General features: G+C 42.0%; 1 protein-coding gene across 5 annotated transcripts in view; it reads left to right on the top strand.

Annotated features, from left to right (window-relative positions):
- Positions 1-16,738, top strand: part of lrrk1 (leucine-rich repeat kinase 1) — a 70,627-nt gene that overhangs the window by 2,803 nt on the left and 51,086 nt on the right. For 4 of the 5 annotated variants that reach the window (XM_063881642.1, XM_063881647.1, XM_063881643.1 and 1 more), the window contains exons 3-5: positions 8,661-8,851; positions 12,438-12,609; positions 13,952-14,131. In XM_063881642.1, the coding sequence (XP_063737712.1) occupies positions 8,661-8,851; positions 12,438-12,609; positions 13,952-14,131 (543 nt within the window). Of the gene's footprint in view, positions 1-2,621; positions 2,700-8,660; positions 8,852-12,437; positions 12,610-13,951; positions 14,132-16,738 lie in introns of those variants that run through there. The other variant, XM_063881645.1, reaches the window with a different exon arrangement.

Consider the following 16,738-nt stretch of genomic DNA (forward strand, 5'->3'; position numbering starts at 1 on the left):
TGTAGATACTATGGTAGATACCAACTGCAACAAAATGAACATATTTTACTGTCATTTAATTGTACCACACTTTTAATAATGATGCCGAAATAACTACATACTGATACCGGTTTGTAAAAAACATGAATTAATTGACAAGACCTGCAGGCATAAAACCCTTTTAAATGTGTAATTTCTTAATGGAGATCTGAACGATAAGACTGAGCTAACATGTAGCTGCTCTGACCACACTGACAGTAAAATCATACGGAGAGAAATAAAGCAGCGACTGTATTCACCACGCCATTGACAGTCTGTGGTTTGTACAGTTTCTGAACAGATATGAGGAGCTCGGAGCTCTGTGTGCTAACGGCTAATGGCTGATGTTTTGGATTTCTGTTTCATCATCAGTGGCGGCAGGCTGGGTAACGTGAGAACGCAAATTTGACTCTCAAGTTGAAACAATTGTTCAATTCATTTGCGCAACTGGAGTGAGTTCGTGTCCATCCGCATCTTTACATTGACTTTACATGTAATCGCTACGTGCTCAAAAATCACATCTTTCTTTTCCTCTCACACTCACATCTTCATGCAGCTGGGAGAAGAGGTTGAGATGTGGTCATGTGAACGAGGTGTGGAACTTCAGTCATTCAAACGTGTGATTGTATACAGGGGAGATAGTACCCCATGTCTCCTGTGTCAGCTGTTGATCGTCCTTCTTGATCTTCCTCTGGTCGTAGACTGACTCCTGCTCGATGACATTTGACCTCTCCTTTTGCTTCACTTATTACTTTGTAGTTCAGTGAATCGACAGAGGATGGATCCATAACAGTAATGAAGCAAAGATAGCAGATTTATCAAATAGCATTCATGAAGCTAAAACCTTCTCTTTTCTCTGTTGCTCTATCATTGTAAATAGATTATCATATAAAAGGAAAAGTAGGAAGCTTGAATAATAAAAAAAACAGGAACTTCTCTATGCTTTTTAAAAATGTTAATCTAAAATTGAATCTAAATTTAGCTTCCGCTTTATTAATGTGTGGCAGCAGTAAGCGTTGGAACTATTTGTTTGCCAGCCCCAGCAGCCCTCAGTGGGGTTGTCTTTGTCTTAAATCTGAATTTGACTCAACAAGCTGCCCCATGTAAATAATATCCAATCCCCAACTGAACATTAATCCCCTTCTGCAGCCTGATTGGCCAAAAGCAACTCACATGACCCCCTCCCTTCACACCCCTCCTGTTGGCCTGCGGTCTGGGGATTTTCTTCTAACAAGTGTGGACTGTTTATCAAACTGCCTGTTCTGCTTTGTGGTTGGTGTTGCAATGCGTGACATTTTACTTAATAATAATAATAATAATAATAATAATAATAGTAATAATAATAATAATAATAATAATAATACATTTTATTTGTATAGCGCTTTTCTAAAAACGCAAAGACACTTTACAGAGATACAATTCATAAAAACATATTAAGAACAACACCCTTAAAACACAACATTCATTTACAGTTTAAAAGCAGTTTTGAAAAGGTGAGTTTTGATCTGTGATTTAAACATTGGGAGGTCGGGGCAGTCACGGATGTTTTTGGGGAGTGAGTTCCAGAGGGAGGGGGCAGCGACAGAAAAAAGCTCTGTCCCTCCAGATCCGGAGTTTGGTCCTGGGAGGAAGTGAGAGGAGATTTGCGTCAGATGAGCGGAGGCTGCGGGAAGGAGTGTGGTGCTGGAGCAGGTCTGTGAGGTAGGAGGGGGCCTGGTGATGGAGGGCTTTGTGAGTGAGGAGAAGGCTCTTGAAGTGGATGCGATGTGGGACGGGGAGCCGGTGGAGGTTCTGCAGGACAGGGGTGATGTGGTCACGGGAGCGGGTGTGGGTGAGGAGACGGGTGGCTGAGTTCTGGATGTACTGGAGTTTATTAAAGAGTCTGGATGGTGTACCATAGAGGATGCTGTTGCAGTAGGCTAGTCTGGGTGAGAGGAAGGCATGGATCAGGGTTTCGGCAGCAGAGAAGGAGAGTGATGGGCGGAGACAGGATATATTTTTGAGGTGGAAGAAGGCAGTTTTGGTGATTTGCTTGATGTGGTTCTCAAAGGAGAGGTTGCTGTCGAAGATGACTACAAGGTTTCGGATGTGAGGGGAGGCAGTCAGCGTGATGTTGTCGATGGTGAAATAGGGTGTTATTGTTTTTGGTGAGGGATTTGGGACCAATGTTGACCATGTCAGATTTATCACAGTTGAGTTTGAAGAAGTTGTTGTTGTTCTTCAACCATTTAATCATGAACTTGTGCGGTTTATTTAAATCAAACAAGCATACAATGCCCTGCTGCCCATACTCCGCTAGATGCTGAAAATGGTCCCAGTGAATGCAGCACTGTTTAAATTACTTTCACAAAAAAGAAACGCAAAACAGATCCTGAGGTTTCCTGAGTGTTCGTTAAAACCAACGTACTTTGAGCTCCAACTCGACAGTGAAGGATTGCAGTCGAGCTGAGAGATACATGATGCCCAGAGGCTGGATGGCTTTCAAACAATGGAGCATCATCACCCCAACCCCCGCCCCCCCTCCCCTCTTGCTCCTGCTTAATTCCTCTCACTGCCTCCTCCATCATCCAACTCTAGTCAGCCTGTCAGATAGGAGGGAGATCTTCCAGGGAGCACAGCAGCACAGATGCTAAAAGTGAGGGATGCAGGAGGAAGAGGAGGCTTTGTCTGGCTATGATCAGGTTAGTAAGAGCGAGGAGCAGATGGGCTCATACTGACATCTGATAGCTCACTAATACAGTATGTGTTTTAGGAGGACAAGCAGTATGAAAGGTTGTTAAGTGTGACGTGGTCTTAATGTAGCGTAAGACTTTCACGTGTGGAAGTTAATATGACGCAACTGCAAACGCTGAAAGAAGAAATAGAAGCTAGAATATTGAGTTTAACATAAATATTGGTATTCAGAATAATACAGTATAAGGTTTTTAAATTTAAAAGGTTTCAGAAACTTAAAATACAAATGTAGAAGAAGATATTTTCCTTCAATTCCATTATTATTTACAATATTTGAATGGTGGAAAAAAAGCATATTATTTTAAAAGGTTGAATACGAACAGAACTGTAATTTTGATAGTTCAATAGATTCTGTAGCTGACAGGAATGCAGAAGTAATCCACAGAACAAAGGTTCATTGATGTCACAATTCTCAGGGAAGTAACGGGAGACAGACGCGTTACATTCTTTTGTGTACAGGCAAAGAATGATAGATATGTTTTCATCACTGTGTCGCCTCACACACTGTGAAAAAAAAATTGGATGATGCTGATCAGTCAGTCACCGGTAGTTTGGACACAAATGCTTTCCTCGAAGCCCGACGGAATGAATTTGGGGGTGAAGTCAGGCAATGCCAGAACACAGCTGCTGTGCAATGTTGAGCTCTCCACACAGCCTATAAAGGTGCTGAGTCAGATGTCCGTAGCCTGTCTCCATTACTCCTCTACAAAATGTAAAATGGTCAGCTAATAATAATAAATAGTTGTTTAATAAATAGTTGTCAGTGGTCTTACCATGGCCTCATTGATTTCCTGTGCCACACTCGTAGGCTGAGAGCTGTGAGTTGATTTTGACCTATTTAGTAGGATGGATAATTCCATAGGCCATGACATAATAAAATCCACCGTTATAGTTTCATGTCAATGTTAATATAAACATATTGTTTCACTTGTTTTTTAGTCCCATCCCCTGCTTTCATGGCATCTTGTGTTCATGTTTTCATACGGGGAAAGATTGGACTGGTATCAGATTAATACTTTTTATGAGCCAGTACCCCAATATATATATATTTATAAAAAAAAATGTTCAGGGGATGTATATATATATACACTGCCTGGCAAGCTAAAGGCGGTCACACTCTAATATTCGTTGGACCGCTTCTACCTTTGATTACGGCACGCATTCTCTGTGGCATTGTTTCCACAAGCTTCTGCAATGTCACAACATTTATTTCTGTCTTGCATACATTTTTCGCCAAGACCTTGTATTGATGGCGGGAGATTCGGACCACTGTGCAAAGTCTTCTCCAGCACATGCCAAAGGTTCTCAATCGGGTCCAGGTCTGGACTCTGGGGGCCAATCATGTGTGAAAATGATGTCTCATGCTCCCTGAATCACTGTTTCACAATCTGAGCCCGATGGATCCTGGCATTGTCATCTTGGAACATGCCCGTGCCATCAGGGAAGAAAAAATCCATTGATGGAATAACCTGGTCCTTCAGTATATTCAGGTAGTCAGCTGACCTCATTCTTTGGGCACATAACATTGCTGAACCTAGACCATCCAACTGCAGCAACCCCAGATCATAGCACTGCCCCTCACAGGCTTGTGACCTTTTTTTTGGCCGGGCAGTGTATATATTTATATACAGCTGCTGAAAGAATTAACAGTTCAAAATGGTTCTTAAATGATTGTTTCTACATGTATGGCAGCCAGTCCGGTGTCTGTTGAATTCCAACGCAGAGAAAAATTGTCAGTAGTTTATGAAAACAATATAAAAAATAAAAAAACCAAAGACATACCTATAAATAGTAAAACCGGAGAAACTGATAATGCTGTGGTGGTCTCTTAATTTTTTACGGAGCTCTTATATATTAAGAGTATTCCTGGACAAGACATCAAAACTATGAAAGAACACATATGGAATTATGTAGTAAAGAAAAAAGTGTTAAACAAACCAGAATATAATTTATATTTTAGATTTGCTTTGATGGCAGTTTTGCACACTCTTGGCTCAGGATGAACATTGAGATTATATATATATATATATATATTATTTTGTTCACTTGATGATTCACAAGTTCCTCTCAAGGGTCCTGTGTGAAATGCAGGTTTGAAGGAGATGTTTGCATGTTAGCTTTCTCAGGCAGGTGGTGTCAGGTTTTGGGAGTAATGATGGTGGATGGGAGGTGAATGTGGGTCTAATGGTTTCACTCCCTCAGGCTTTATCTCAGCAGCCCAGTCTAACTCTCTCCTCAATTATTCATAGGAAAGCCACTAAGCTAAAACAGAGGTTTTGCTGGTACTAACCAGACTGACTGACTGAGTCCCAGATTCCCTTTCCTCTGTGCACCAACCTTCACACCTTCTACAGCTGAACCATGGACACGTTTGCTGTGGTCTTTCTCCTGTGTGTACAGACCTTGTGTAACAGGAGGGGCACTGCCTGGCAGTGTGTACTGTGGTGCAGAGAATTGATCGATATACATTGACATCCCCATCCCAAAGATCACAAGTTGTATATTGTAGATGTCTCAGATTTGTCTCCCTCTCGCCAGGCAAACGTGCGCCTCGCCTCCCCGCTTTCTGTTCATCCTTTAGCTCACTACGATACAACCAAACCATTCTGAACAACTGCCTGCTCTCCGCCTGATTGCTTGGAATAAAGATTTTGTATTTAGTTTTTGTATTTTGGCTTGTGTTGGGGTCGTCACCTGCTTTGTGTTCTTACACAAACTGGCCTTTGTATTTCACAGTCTAGAGCTACACAAACAGTAGTAATGCAGAAAACTGGTCATTTCAAAGGATTGTATTAAAAAGGCTCTTGGAGTAAATACCTCATTTAAGGTACAAGTAATTGAAGTGCTTTTTAAGGGGTTACTTTAAATAGAAATGGCGAAAGGCTAAAGGGCCATGGCATGAGCATCAGGGCGCAACATTTCTGCTTGATCTCCTCAAATGCTTGTTGTGCATGCCAGAGATGGCAGCCGAATCCTAGGGTGAGGGGTGTAGGAGTATGTATCTACGGGTGTGTGGAATGGTACATTTCTAGTTTAGCAGGTCGGTGTACAGCAGATAAAATGCCGGCCGGCTAAACTGGCAATTTTTAATAAGACAAGCTCTGGTAAATAAAAATTGACTTCAGCATGCTGTTCCATCACTGATAAGTAATATGACAACATGATTAATACACTGTTGCTGATGGTAAAGCCATTTCTATTGGGTTGAGGTATAGGCTGTGATTTGGCAGATGTGTTTTTTCCTATGCCTTTCTATTACCTTTACTTCGATATTTTGGGTCAGAGAAAGATTGCTAATTAACTTAACTTATGAAGATTACTTTGTAATCCTTTCCAGCTTTGTGAAACTGCCTGGTCTAACACTTGCCTTGAAACATGAATACATTTTTTCACATTTTTTTTGAAGATTAATACACAACATGTAGAACCAAAAGCACAACATTTTTTGTCTTTCTTTTTTTAATGAAATACCTAAAGTACATAAAGAAATTTTTATAACAGCGATTACTTGCAAATTATACAAAATACAGATTACATATGTAAGCTCAAAATAATAACAGACGGATAAAAATCTAATAAAACAAACCCAACTTCCCTCCCAGACATATACTGTAAACACACACACACACACACACACACACACACACACACACACACACACACACACACACACACACACACACACACACACACACACACACACACACACACACACACACACACACACACACAAACCTTTAAATCGTGCTGTTTGAACTGAACTGAACTGTACAGGTGTTGCTAACACATAGGTAAACTAGTGTGTCCAAAAAAAGGGTGGAGCGCTATACAGTTTTATTATTTAAAAAAGTGTCCCCACCACTTTTCAAAGCAAAGTGATACCCATCGGAAACAGTTATAAGTAAAAATAATTGTTTTGTATGTGGCCTATTAAATGCATATTCATTATTTAAAGGGAAACTGAAAAGGTTTCAAGGTTTCAAGGTTTCAAGGTTTTATTTGTCATATGCACAGCAGATACAGCGTATATGTTGGCAATGAAAATCTTATGTCGCGTGCTCCTCCAACAACTCAACATGCATGGTGCAAATAAGATAAATAAAATAGTGCAAAAAGAGAGAAGAATATTTACAATAACAACAATAAAGATTTGAGGATGTGAAATATATACATATGTGGAATACATTGAGAGTATTTAAATACTTTACTCTGTGGAATGAGGAGGTATGGGCAGATGCATATATTATGTATAGCAGATGTATATGGCAGATATGTATAATATATAGATATGTGTACTATAAACAGATATGTATGGCAGATGTGTATAATATATATATATATGTATGTGTGTACTATAAACAGATATGTATGCAGATGTGTATAATATATATATATATATATATATATGTATGTGTGTACTATAAAAAGATGTGAGTAGACATTCACACAGCTCAGGAGTTCAGTAGTCTTATAGCCTGTGGTATAAAACTGTCTCTGAGTCTGGTGGTCTTGGTCCGGATGCTGCGGTACCGTCTGCCAGACGGCAGCAGACAGAACAGATTGTTGCTGGGGTGATGGGGGTCCTTTAATATCCTACCGGCCTTCTTCCTACACCGCTGGGTGTAGAGGTCCTCCATGGATGGCAGCTCCGTCCTGGTGATGTGCTGAGCAGTTTTCACCACCCTCTGTAGAGTCTTACGGTTGAGGGCGGTGCAACTGCCATACCAGGCGGTGATGCAGCCAGTCAGGATACTCTCGATGGTGCACCTGTAGAAGTTGCAGAGTATCCTGGAGTCCATGTTGAACTTCCGCAGCCTGCGGAGGAAGAAGAGCCGCTGTCGAGCCGTCTTGGATATGACCCTGGTGTGATGTGTCCATGTCAGGTCCTCACTGATGTTTACCCCGAGGAACCTGAAGCTGCTGACTCTCTCCACAGGAGTCCCGTCGATGGTGATGGGTGTGTGTGCCTCTCTCTGCCTCTTCTTGTAGTCCACAATCAGCTCCTTTGTATATTCGTCAGGAACATTACATCAAACAAGCAGGCCTCCATATTGCTTGTTTTCCTTCAGGTAGCTCTCAATTTGGTTAGTGACCCCTGCTGTAGTGAATAAGAAGTGAGTCTTAATATTATTATTTTTTCACTGACAATAAGTCTAAATGTCAAGTTAAAATGCATTTGTTATACAAGGGATTTTCATCAAGATGCAGTTGGCTTGAATATGCTTTCAAAGGGTTTAATACAAGAAAACATTTGGGCGAATCAACACAGAGGAGGGAGGGGATTCTTATAGAATGGCAGCCAGCGCAAGGGGTGCACAAGACAAAAAATTACAAGAACAAAACAATAATTTCTGTGTGTTTGTTACATATTTTAACTCAGATGCAGATCAAACTGTATTTTGGGTGTTGTTTGTGTATATTTTCCAGATCACCCACTCAACCTATAACCCATATTGCACCCATTGCAACAATGTCTCAATATTAATTGGGCTCATAACATCTATTTTATATATGAATCCACAGGAAATGGAACCATTTACCACATAGCCTCAATACTTCAGAACAGTCTCAGTTACCATCAGGAGCTAAAGAGAGAGCTAGAAACTATATATATGCTAATCATGGTTCCATTAGTATTTAATAAACAATATCTGCGTGAGATGCGAGTTCAGTGTCAAGTGCTGATTTTACAGTGTGCAATGTTTCATTCAGCTTCAGCCTCTCCTACTATGAGAGCGTTCTTTAGTAAGGTGACCTAGTTGTCGGCGTATGCAGCTAACTGTGTAATACAATTAGTTCAACCTGCAGCATGCTGCCTTACGCCTCCGTTCCACCCCATTCCTGCTCACAAACACTCTTTCTAACTCCCATTACGGCCCTGTTGGCCCCCTATGTCTGCTCTCCATCAGGCCCTGGGGAGGAAATGGGAGCCAAGGCATCGTTGGTGGGAGGCCCGGGTCCTGGCTCTGCTATGGTACCTTCTCCAACTCTGGAGAACATCCGGGCAGCCTATGAAGAAGGAGAGAAGGAGGCTGCCAGGGAGCTGATCCAACAGGCCTGCTGTGTGGAGTGCAGCGCAGGGATGCCTCACATTGACGGGGTGAGCACACTTCAAATTCAAGATTCAAAGATTTCACTGTTACCATTGAGGGAGGTCACATCACTTTAATCAATCAGCGTTCATTTATACAGCCAAATAACACACATTTACATTTGTCCCAGGGGACTTCCCAGCATGTACAGAATATAAATACGAACACGACACCCTCTGCCGTTAAGACCCTCGCATCAGACAAGGAAAAACTCCCAAAAAAACCCCCCGTTAATGGGGGGAAATGGAAGAAACCTTAAGGAGAGCAACAGAGGAGGATCCCTCCCTCAGGACGTGCAGTAGATGTTGTGTGTAAATGAAGAAGATAATACATTTACAGCATAGGTTGTCCAAATGTTAGAAAAGATAGTGTTTATATATAAGAGGAAGATGGAGATGGAGACAGGTGGATGTCAACAATCTTCTGGATAAGAAAAGTAGTGAAGTGCGCATCAGGCAGGACCACAGCACCAGCGGTGAAGGTGCCCCAGCCAACCACATCAGGGGCCTCATTTATAAAGCTTTGTGTAGGATTCACGTGGGAAGGTGGCGTACGTAGGACAAAGCAAGTAAATACGCACACAAATATTTCGATTTATAAAACACTGCGCACTCACGTCCTATGCCGGTTTTCCATTATAAATCACGATCAACTCGAAAAGCGGCGCAGCTTTTATGGACTTCACGTAACGCCCTTATTTGCCTATAAATAGTCAAAGAAACGCCCTGTATGAATATTCTTTTAGACTGACTGCCTGATGACCATCGCAGGAAATACCGACAGAACAGCTAAAAAAATTTTTTCACACCAAGTAAGATTTTGGTTCTTATTGGGGGGGTGCATACAAGTTAATCATATTGTTTGGTGGACGCAGTTTGAAGATAACAAAGAGTTGCAGCATGTGGAGCACTCTGTGAACGCTGCTGCCTCAGAAAGTCGGATCGCCAACAAAATAAATAAATAAATATGCAGTCCGAAAAAGTTGATGGCAATATACACACAGCCTCACACAGGCAGAGTGTTTGTGCCACGGGCCGGGGGCAGAGGACCCCACACCCCCTTGATAAGAAGCTGTCAGAAATGACAGGAATGGGAAATTCCTACGGAGTCATGACTGGGAGGAAGAGGGAGACAATATTCTTCTTTCCTTTTTAGAAATGATATTAAACCAAGTGCAATCTAGCTGGATTTACACATGTACAAACAGCTGGGACTTTGTTTACAAAAGAGATATCTGTTTATTTGGTGGTTTGTGTTCCGGCTGTTGATCAGGTTGCAGCGTCTCCACTGCACCCTGTGCATTTCACCCCCTCTACCCAACTCTATCAACCAGTTAAAGGAAATAAACAAAGTTCTAAAATACTTATACAATTTAAACACATTTTCAAACATAATAAAACTATGCACTCGTAACCAAAGCGGAGTCAGTTTAAACGTAAATCTGTCTTTCTGTTTACGCATCATTTATGAGAATACATTTCATAAGATGTAAGAGAACATATTCGAGGGGGGGTTCAATAACATATGCGTATTTATTTATTTCTCAAAGTTATGTTTTTGTGTGCACCCAAGAGTCTCAAATAGGCGTTTGTCCATTTTTGCAAATGAATTCTTCATATATGATCCTCGAGAGATAATATTTAGATGAATGGTATTATTTCACATGTTTCCCTCCATTGTTTCTTCTGCCAACAATGTCGCAGTTTCGAACCTGCTTCATACTGCTAAAACGCTGAAGCTTGGGAGGAACTTGACCTTTCAGCAGGACGATGATCCCAGACTCCAAACAGAAAGGTTAAGGTCACCCAGATCTCCTCCCATCCCGAAGCTGTGGCACTTTTTGAAAGCTGCGGTCCACAGGCATCATCCGACCGACTTGAACACCTGGACTTTTTTCAGTTTTTTATTTTCTTTCTAAGATTTACTGATGGATAATTCATTTTGGCATTGAAAGTAGTTTCAAGAGTTTGCTATAAAAACACTGAATGGAAAAAAATCGTTTATGTATCATTTGTAATTTTGACAAAGCTGAAACTATGAGAGACAGAATGAGAAAAAGAAATCCAGAAAATCACATTGTCTGATTTTTAATGAATTGATTTCAAATTATTGTGGAAAATAAGTATTTGGTCAATAACAAAAGTTCATCTCAATACTTTGTTATATACCCTTTGTTGGCAATGACAGAGGTCAAACGTTTTCTGTAAGTCTTCACAAGGTTTTCACACACTGTTGCTGGTATTTTGGCCCATTTCTCCATGCAGATCTCCTCTAAAGCAATGATGTTTTGGGGCTGTTGCTGGGCAACACGGACTTTCAACTCCCTCCAGAGATTTTCTATTGGGTTGAGATCTGGAGACAGGCTAGGCCACTCCAGGACCTTGAAATGCTTCTTACGAAGCCACTCCTTCGTTGCCCTGGCGGTGTGTTTGGGATTATTGTCATGCTGAAAGACCCAGCCACGCTTCATCTTCAGTGCCCTTGCTGATGGAAGGAGGTTTTCACTCAAAATCTCGCAATACATGGCCCCATTCATTCTTTCCTTTACACGGATCAGTCGTCCTGGTCCCTTTGCAGAAAAACAGCCCCAAAGCATGATGTTTCCACCCCCATGCTTCACAGTAGGTATGGTGTTCTTTGGATGCAACTCTGCATTCTTTCTCCCCCAAACACGACCAGTTGAGTTGTTACCAAAAAGTTCTATTTTGGTTTCATCTGACCATATGACATTCTCCGAATCCTCTTCTGGATCATCCAAATGCCCTCTAGCAAACTTCAGACGGGCCTGGACATGTACTGGCTTAAGCAGGGGGACACGTCTGGAACTGCAGGATTTAAGTCCCTGGCGGCGTAGTGTGTTACTGATGGTAGCCTCTGTTACTTTGGTCCCAGCTCTCTGCAGGTCATTCACTAGGTCCCCCCGTGTGGTTCTGGGATTTTTGCTCACCGTTCTTGTGATCATTTTGACCCCACGGGGTGAGATCTTGCGTGGAGCCCCAGATCGAGGGAGATTAGCAGTGGTCTTGTATGTCTTCCATTTTCTAATAATTGCTCCCACAGTTGATTTCTTCACACCAAGCTGCTTACCTATTGCAGATTCAGTTTTCCCAGCCTGGTGCAGGTCTACAATGTTGTCTCTGGTCTCCTTTGACAGCTTTTTGGTCTTGGCCATAGTGGAGTTTGGAGTATGACTGTTTGAGGTTGTGGACAGGTGTCTTTTATACTGATAACAAGTTCAAAAAGGTGCCATTAATACAGGTAACGAGTGGAGGACAGAGGAGCCTCTTAAAGAAGAAGTTACAGGTCTGTGAGAGCCAGAAATCTTGCTTGTTTGTAGGTGACCAAATACTTATTTTACAGAGGAATTTACCAATTAATTCATTAAAAATCCTACAATGTGATTTTCTGGATTTTCTTTTCTCATTTTGTCTCTCATAGTTGAGGTATACCTATGATAAAAATTACAGGCCTCTCTCATCTTTTTAAATGGGAGAACTTGCACAATTGGTGGCTGACTAAATACTTTTTTGCCCCACTGTACATATGACTGCTCCAATGATGAATCTGTGTCTCTGTTTGTGCGTTTTCCTACAGGTTGGTCTTCTTTGTGTTGCCACTCAGCATGGTGATCTACAGAGTGTCTCTTACCTCCTGAGAGAAGCCCATATCATTTTACCTCAGGAACCATCCAGCAGCAACCCAGCCATACTGGCAGCGTACTACGGCCACGCCAGCGTGGTCAAAGAGCTGCTGGACTCTGTCCCTGGTAGGAGGAAAAGAAACAGCTCAAGATTTGTGATATAGGGAAAAGGGCAAACCTGTTGGTACATTAGTAACATGTATACAGTACATTCATTTAATCAAACGCCAGTTGATGTCCTGAAGTTTATCAAATGACATATTCATGGTGTAAGTGTTACTGCTGTCAAAGGTAGTGCTTAACCACCCTATAGTATTTTAAAAAGAAACACCCCACCATGTTAATGTAGTCAGTTCCAATCTCTCAGTCAGTTCCAATCTCTGAAAACAGTTAAGATGAACCTTTATTGATAAGGGGAAATTCAGTTTTCCACTTTTTTTTTTTTTATAAAAGCACATGCAAAGTTACATACAATACAGTTTCATACAACACACAGTTATATGCACACATACAGAGAGGATCTGCAGATTGAGAGGTTCCAGAGCGGAGAGGCAGCCAATCTAGCCGGCACCAGGGAGCAGTTGAGGGTTTGGTGCCTTGCTCAAGGGCACATTGGCAATGGCCTAGAACTGGCCCCACTCTTCTTTTTTTTTGGTCCGATCGTCAAAGTCCAGGTCCCTACAGACTGAACCACTGCCACCCTCAGTTCTATAATGTCCCTTTTGTTTCTGAACAAACTGTGTCAAGTCTGAGAAAATAATCCCAACGATGTGTTTGTGATGTCATCTGGGTTTCTCAGCCTGGACTTTGAGACTGCACATTTCTTTAAAAAGAGTTACAAACTTGAGGTGTGTCAATCGATGTAAATTAAACAGACAGTGAGGGTTTAATGACGTTATGGAGGGGGTTGAATCCTGGGAATTGTATGACTCAATATTTTTGGAGCTTAAACCTAACAATGGACTCATATTCAGGATATACGGACAGTACTCTCTACTTAAAAGACAAATACGTTCTAATAGCATTAATATATTTTCCTCATTGGTTAATCTAATCTGTTTGCTGGTGTTACTATGGCACATAATCCTAACATGACCTTGCTTTGGATTAAGAATCACACCGTCCTCTCCCTGGCATGACACGGGTATATTTGAAACAGTTTTATAGCAAACTGTAAATAGATTATGAACCCATGATTTTACCCAGAAAGGATATATAGTTTTTTACACACCAGCGGGTTTTTACCAGTTTTGTAAAAATAATCGTACATTATTAACAGGATACCCCTTTATCATTATGACATTCCTATCAACATTGCAAAACCATTGTTGGGTAAATAATCTGTCTGAAGGGTTCAGTTCCTCACTTTAAAAGGTTGGTTGTTGGTTACTGGACTAAAGTAAGCCCTGCAGTGTGTGTGTGTTGGTTGAGGAAGAGTCCTCAGACTAACCTCTCTGCTACCTCTCAGGTCCATGTCTGAGGAGAGACTTGTTGAACTGGATGCTGGCGACATCCTGCCAGCAAGGTCAGCTGGACGTGGTGCGGCTGCTGGTCCACGGCTACGCTGCTGACGCCAAAGACTGTGCCATCCACAGTGATGAGTTTGCTGTCATCACCGGGCTGCCACTGTATGCTGCTGCACGAGCAGGTAGGGGGACATACACACTCACGCACAAACACACACACAGACAAACAGTCCAGACATCATCTTTACTCCCGACACAGATATAGTTGGAAAATGTATATTACATTTTCACTATTCCTCTTACTCCTTCTTTACTCCTCTTTGTTTCCTCCGAGACATAAACTGATATTCTGTGTCTGCTCACCCAGTGTCCCTTTTAGATGGTTAAAATCTTTAATGATTGCACACCTTGATCAATTTCAGTGTCAGCAGCCTGAGTACGGGAGGAAACATAATTAGCAAAATGGAAAGCATGTGTGTACTCACACTGATAAACACTTTCACACTTGAATCACTGGGTTGGTGTTTGGTTCTGTGTCTATTGAAGGAGCCAAGACAACCTGATTATGCATCGAAACATTTTGAAGGGATCATGTCTGTTTTTATGTTATGTTACGATCACTGAGTAGAGCCAAACACAGGACACGGCAGAGTGAGTTCACAAAAGTTTGTTGAGTTGACAAGGACAAGGAGTCGAGATCCGGGGGGAGTGACGAGGACGTGGCGGCTGTTGGCGGGGAAGGTTAACAATCATCCATTATGGTTGTACAACGATCTGGCGGAGAAGGGTCTAGATGCCGGGGTTGATATGCTGTTACTGATGGCTTGATAGGAAACAGGTGTGTAGCCGGGGAGGGTGCAGAGCTGATTGCAGCAGGTGAGTGGAAGTTGAGCTGGGAGCCAGGAGAGACAGCCACGCCCAAACAAACAAAGAGAGGGGAGCAAGGATGGGGAGAAGAAACAAACAAACACAAGGGAGGCAGCTGGATGAGAACAGCTATGACAGCAAAATACAATATAAGTCACACTTTTGTGTTCATTACACAATTGTAAAGTATTGAAAAGGACACAATACTGTTCTAATGAAATCAATCAATCAAATGTATTAAGTTATTAAAACAATTAAATTATTCCAATTGCCTGTACCATTACACCTCTGTCCACAGACCCTGGCACACCCTCCTCACAACACATTGTCTACATGCCATCAAAGTTAAGAAATGCTGTTTTTAATGTAAAAGGTTTTTAAAACAAATGATTCTTTATTCATAACTATTGCTTACAATTAGACTGTCGGTTCCTTACTGAAACCTTAGATATGGTTGCACCTGCAAATCTTAAAGAAGCCTTTTCTGCTGATGTTCTCACATTCCTGTTGAGCAGATAGGAAGGGGCAGTTGCAATTGTTACTTAAACTGTTTAAGGTAAGGAAAATTGACTTGTTTATAAAATGTAATTAACTTATTAAAAATGCAGAAACCTTGAACTACTAGCCAACAGTAACATGATTTCTGATGCCCTCTGATGCTGCAGGGTTTTCATGAAGTGAAGGAGCTGTTCATGTTATTGAGCAGCTGTGGACAGCATATACTGTCCATTCATTGATCAATGCACACTGGTTCGCATTGGACCTTCCTGCTTGGCCAATTTTGACTGAGGAGTGTTAACTGCCTGCATGCGTTCGTCATAGCACATGCATAGGATTTTGGATATCTGCCAATACCAATATATTTTAGACACCAGAGCTTATTTTTCATTTCCTTTTCTCTTTTACTGCAGAAGCGACAACTTATTATACAATCAACCATGAGGATACAAATTCAGAAAGCTACAATACTGCAAGTACATTGCCAAACCATGGTGCTGGTATATGAGCTTTAAATAAGCCATTTTTTTATCTGCTATCTACAGAAATTAGAATTGTTTTATTTAGTGTGTAAGTTTTAGCTGTCTCCTGGATCTAGGATGAGCTTGTTCCATTCTCAGCAAGATTGGCCCATACCAGCTTCCTAAAGCATATTCTGACACCCACTACCAACCAGTGAAGGGATTGGATGAGTGGTGTAGTGTGGGAGAACTTAAGAAGGTTGAAGACCAGTTGGGCTGCTGCATTCTGGATGAGCTGCAGAGGCTGGATGGCACTTACAGGTAGTCCTGGGAAAACACTGTTCCAGTTGAGAGTCATCTGCGTAGCTATTGTAGTAGATGCTGTGAGAATGACAAGAAGTGAGGGGATTATGAGGAACTCCTAGTAATGGGTTGACAAGGATCATTAGTTTGCTGCTATGAAGAGTGGAGGGGAGCATCCAGTATGACAAAGAGAGGGGCTTCTCTGGCAGAGGTGCGCCAGGAGGTAAATGACAAGCCATCGCTCTTAAATGATTTACCTGGTTGGAGAAAGGACTTTCTTGACAAACCGGGTCCCCAGCCTGTTAGCCGGAGGCATGCAAATTCTCCTGATTGCAATCCTTCCCCGGCTCTAGTCCTGCCTATGTTTCTGCTCCTTGTGCTGCATCTGATCGTGCCCTAAATCCTGTGTCCAACCCATTCTTGGGATCCCACCTGGCCTTTGGAGGTCCGTAGAGCCTTCAACAGTCTGTAAAGAGACGCAAGGCCAAGCTACCATGCAGTGACTCGGCAGCCATGTTTCTGGTTCCAGACCCGGCCTCCATGCTTCCAGACCCCGACCTACATGCTTTAAACTCCAGTTCCCCGTGGCCTGTCCTCGATCCAGCCCACTCCAGCCCCCCGTGTCCTGCTGTCGGTCTGGCCCACTCCAGCGCCCCCTGT

Source organism: Eleginops maclovinus, chromosome 4 (assembly GCF_036324505.1).
Source record: "Eleginops maclovinus isolate JMC-PN-2008 ecotype Puerto Natales chromosome 4, JC_Emac_rtc_rv5, whole genome shotgun sequence".
Lineage (NCBI taxonomy): Eukaryota > Metazoa > Chordata > Actinopteri > Perciformes > Eleginopidae > Eleginops > Eleginops maclovinus.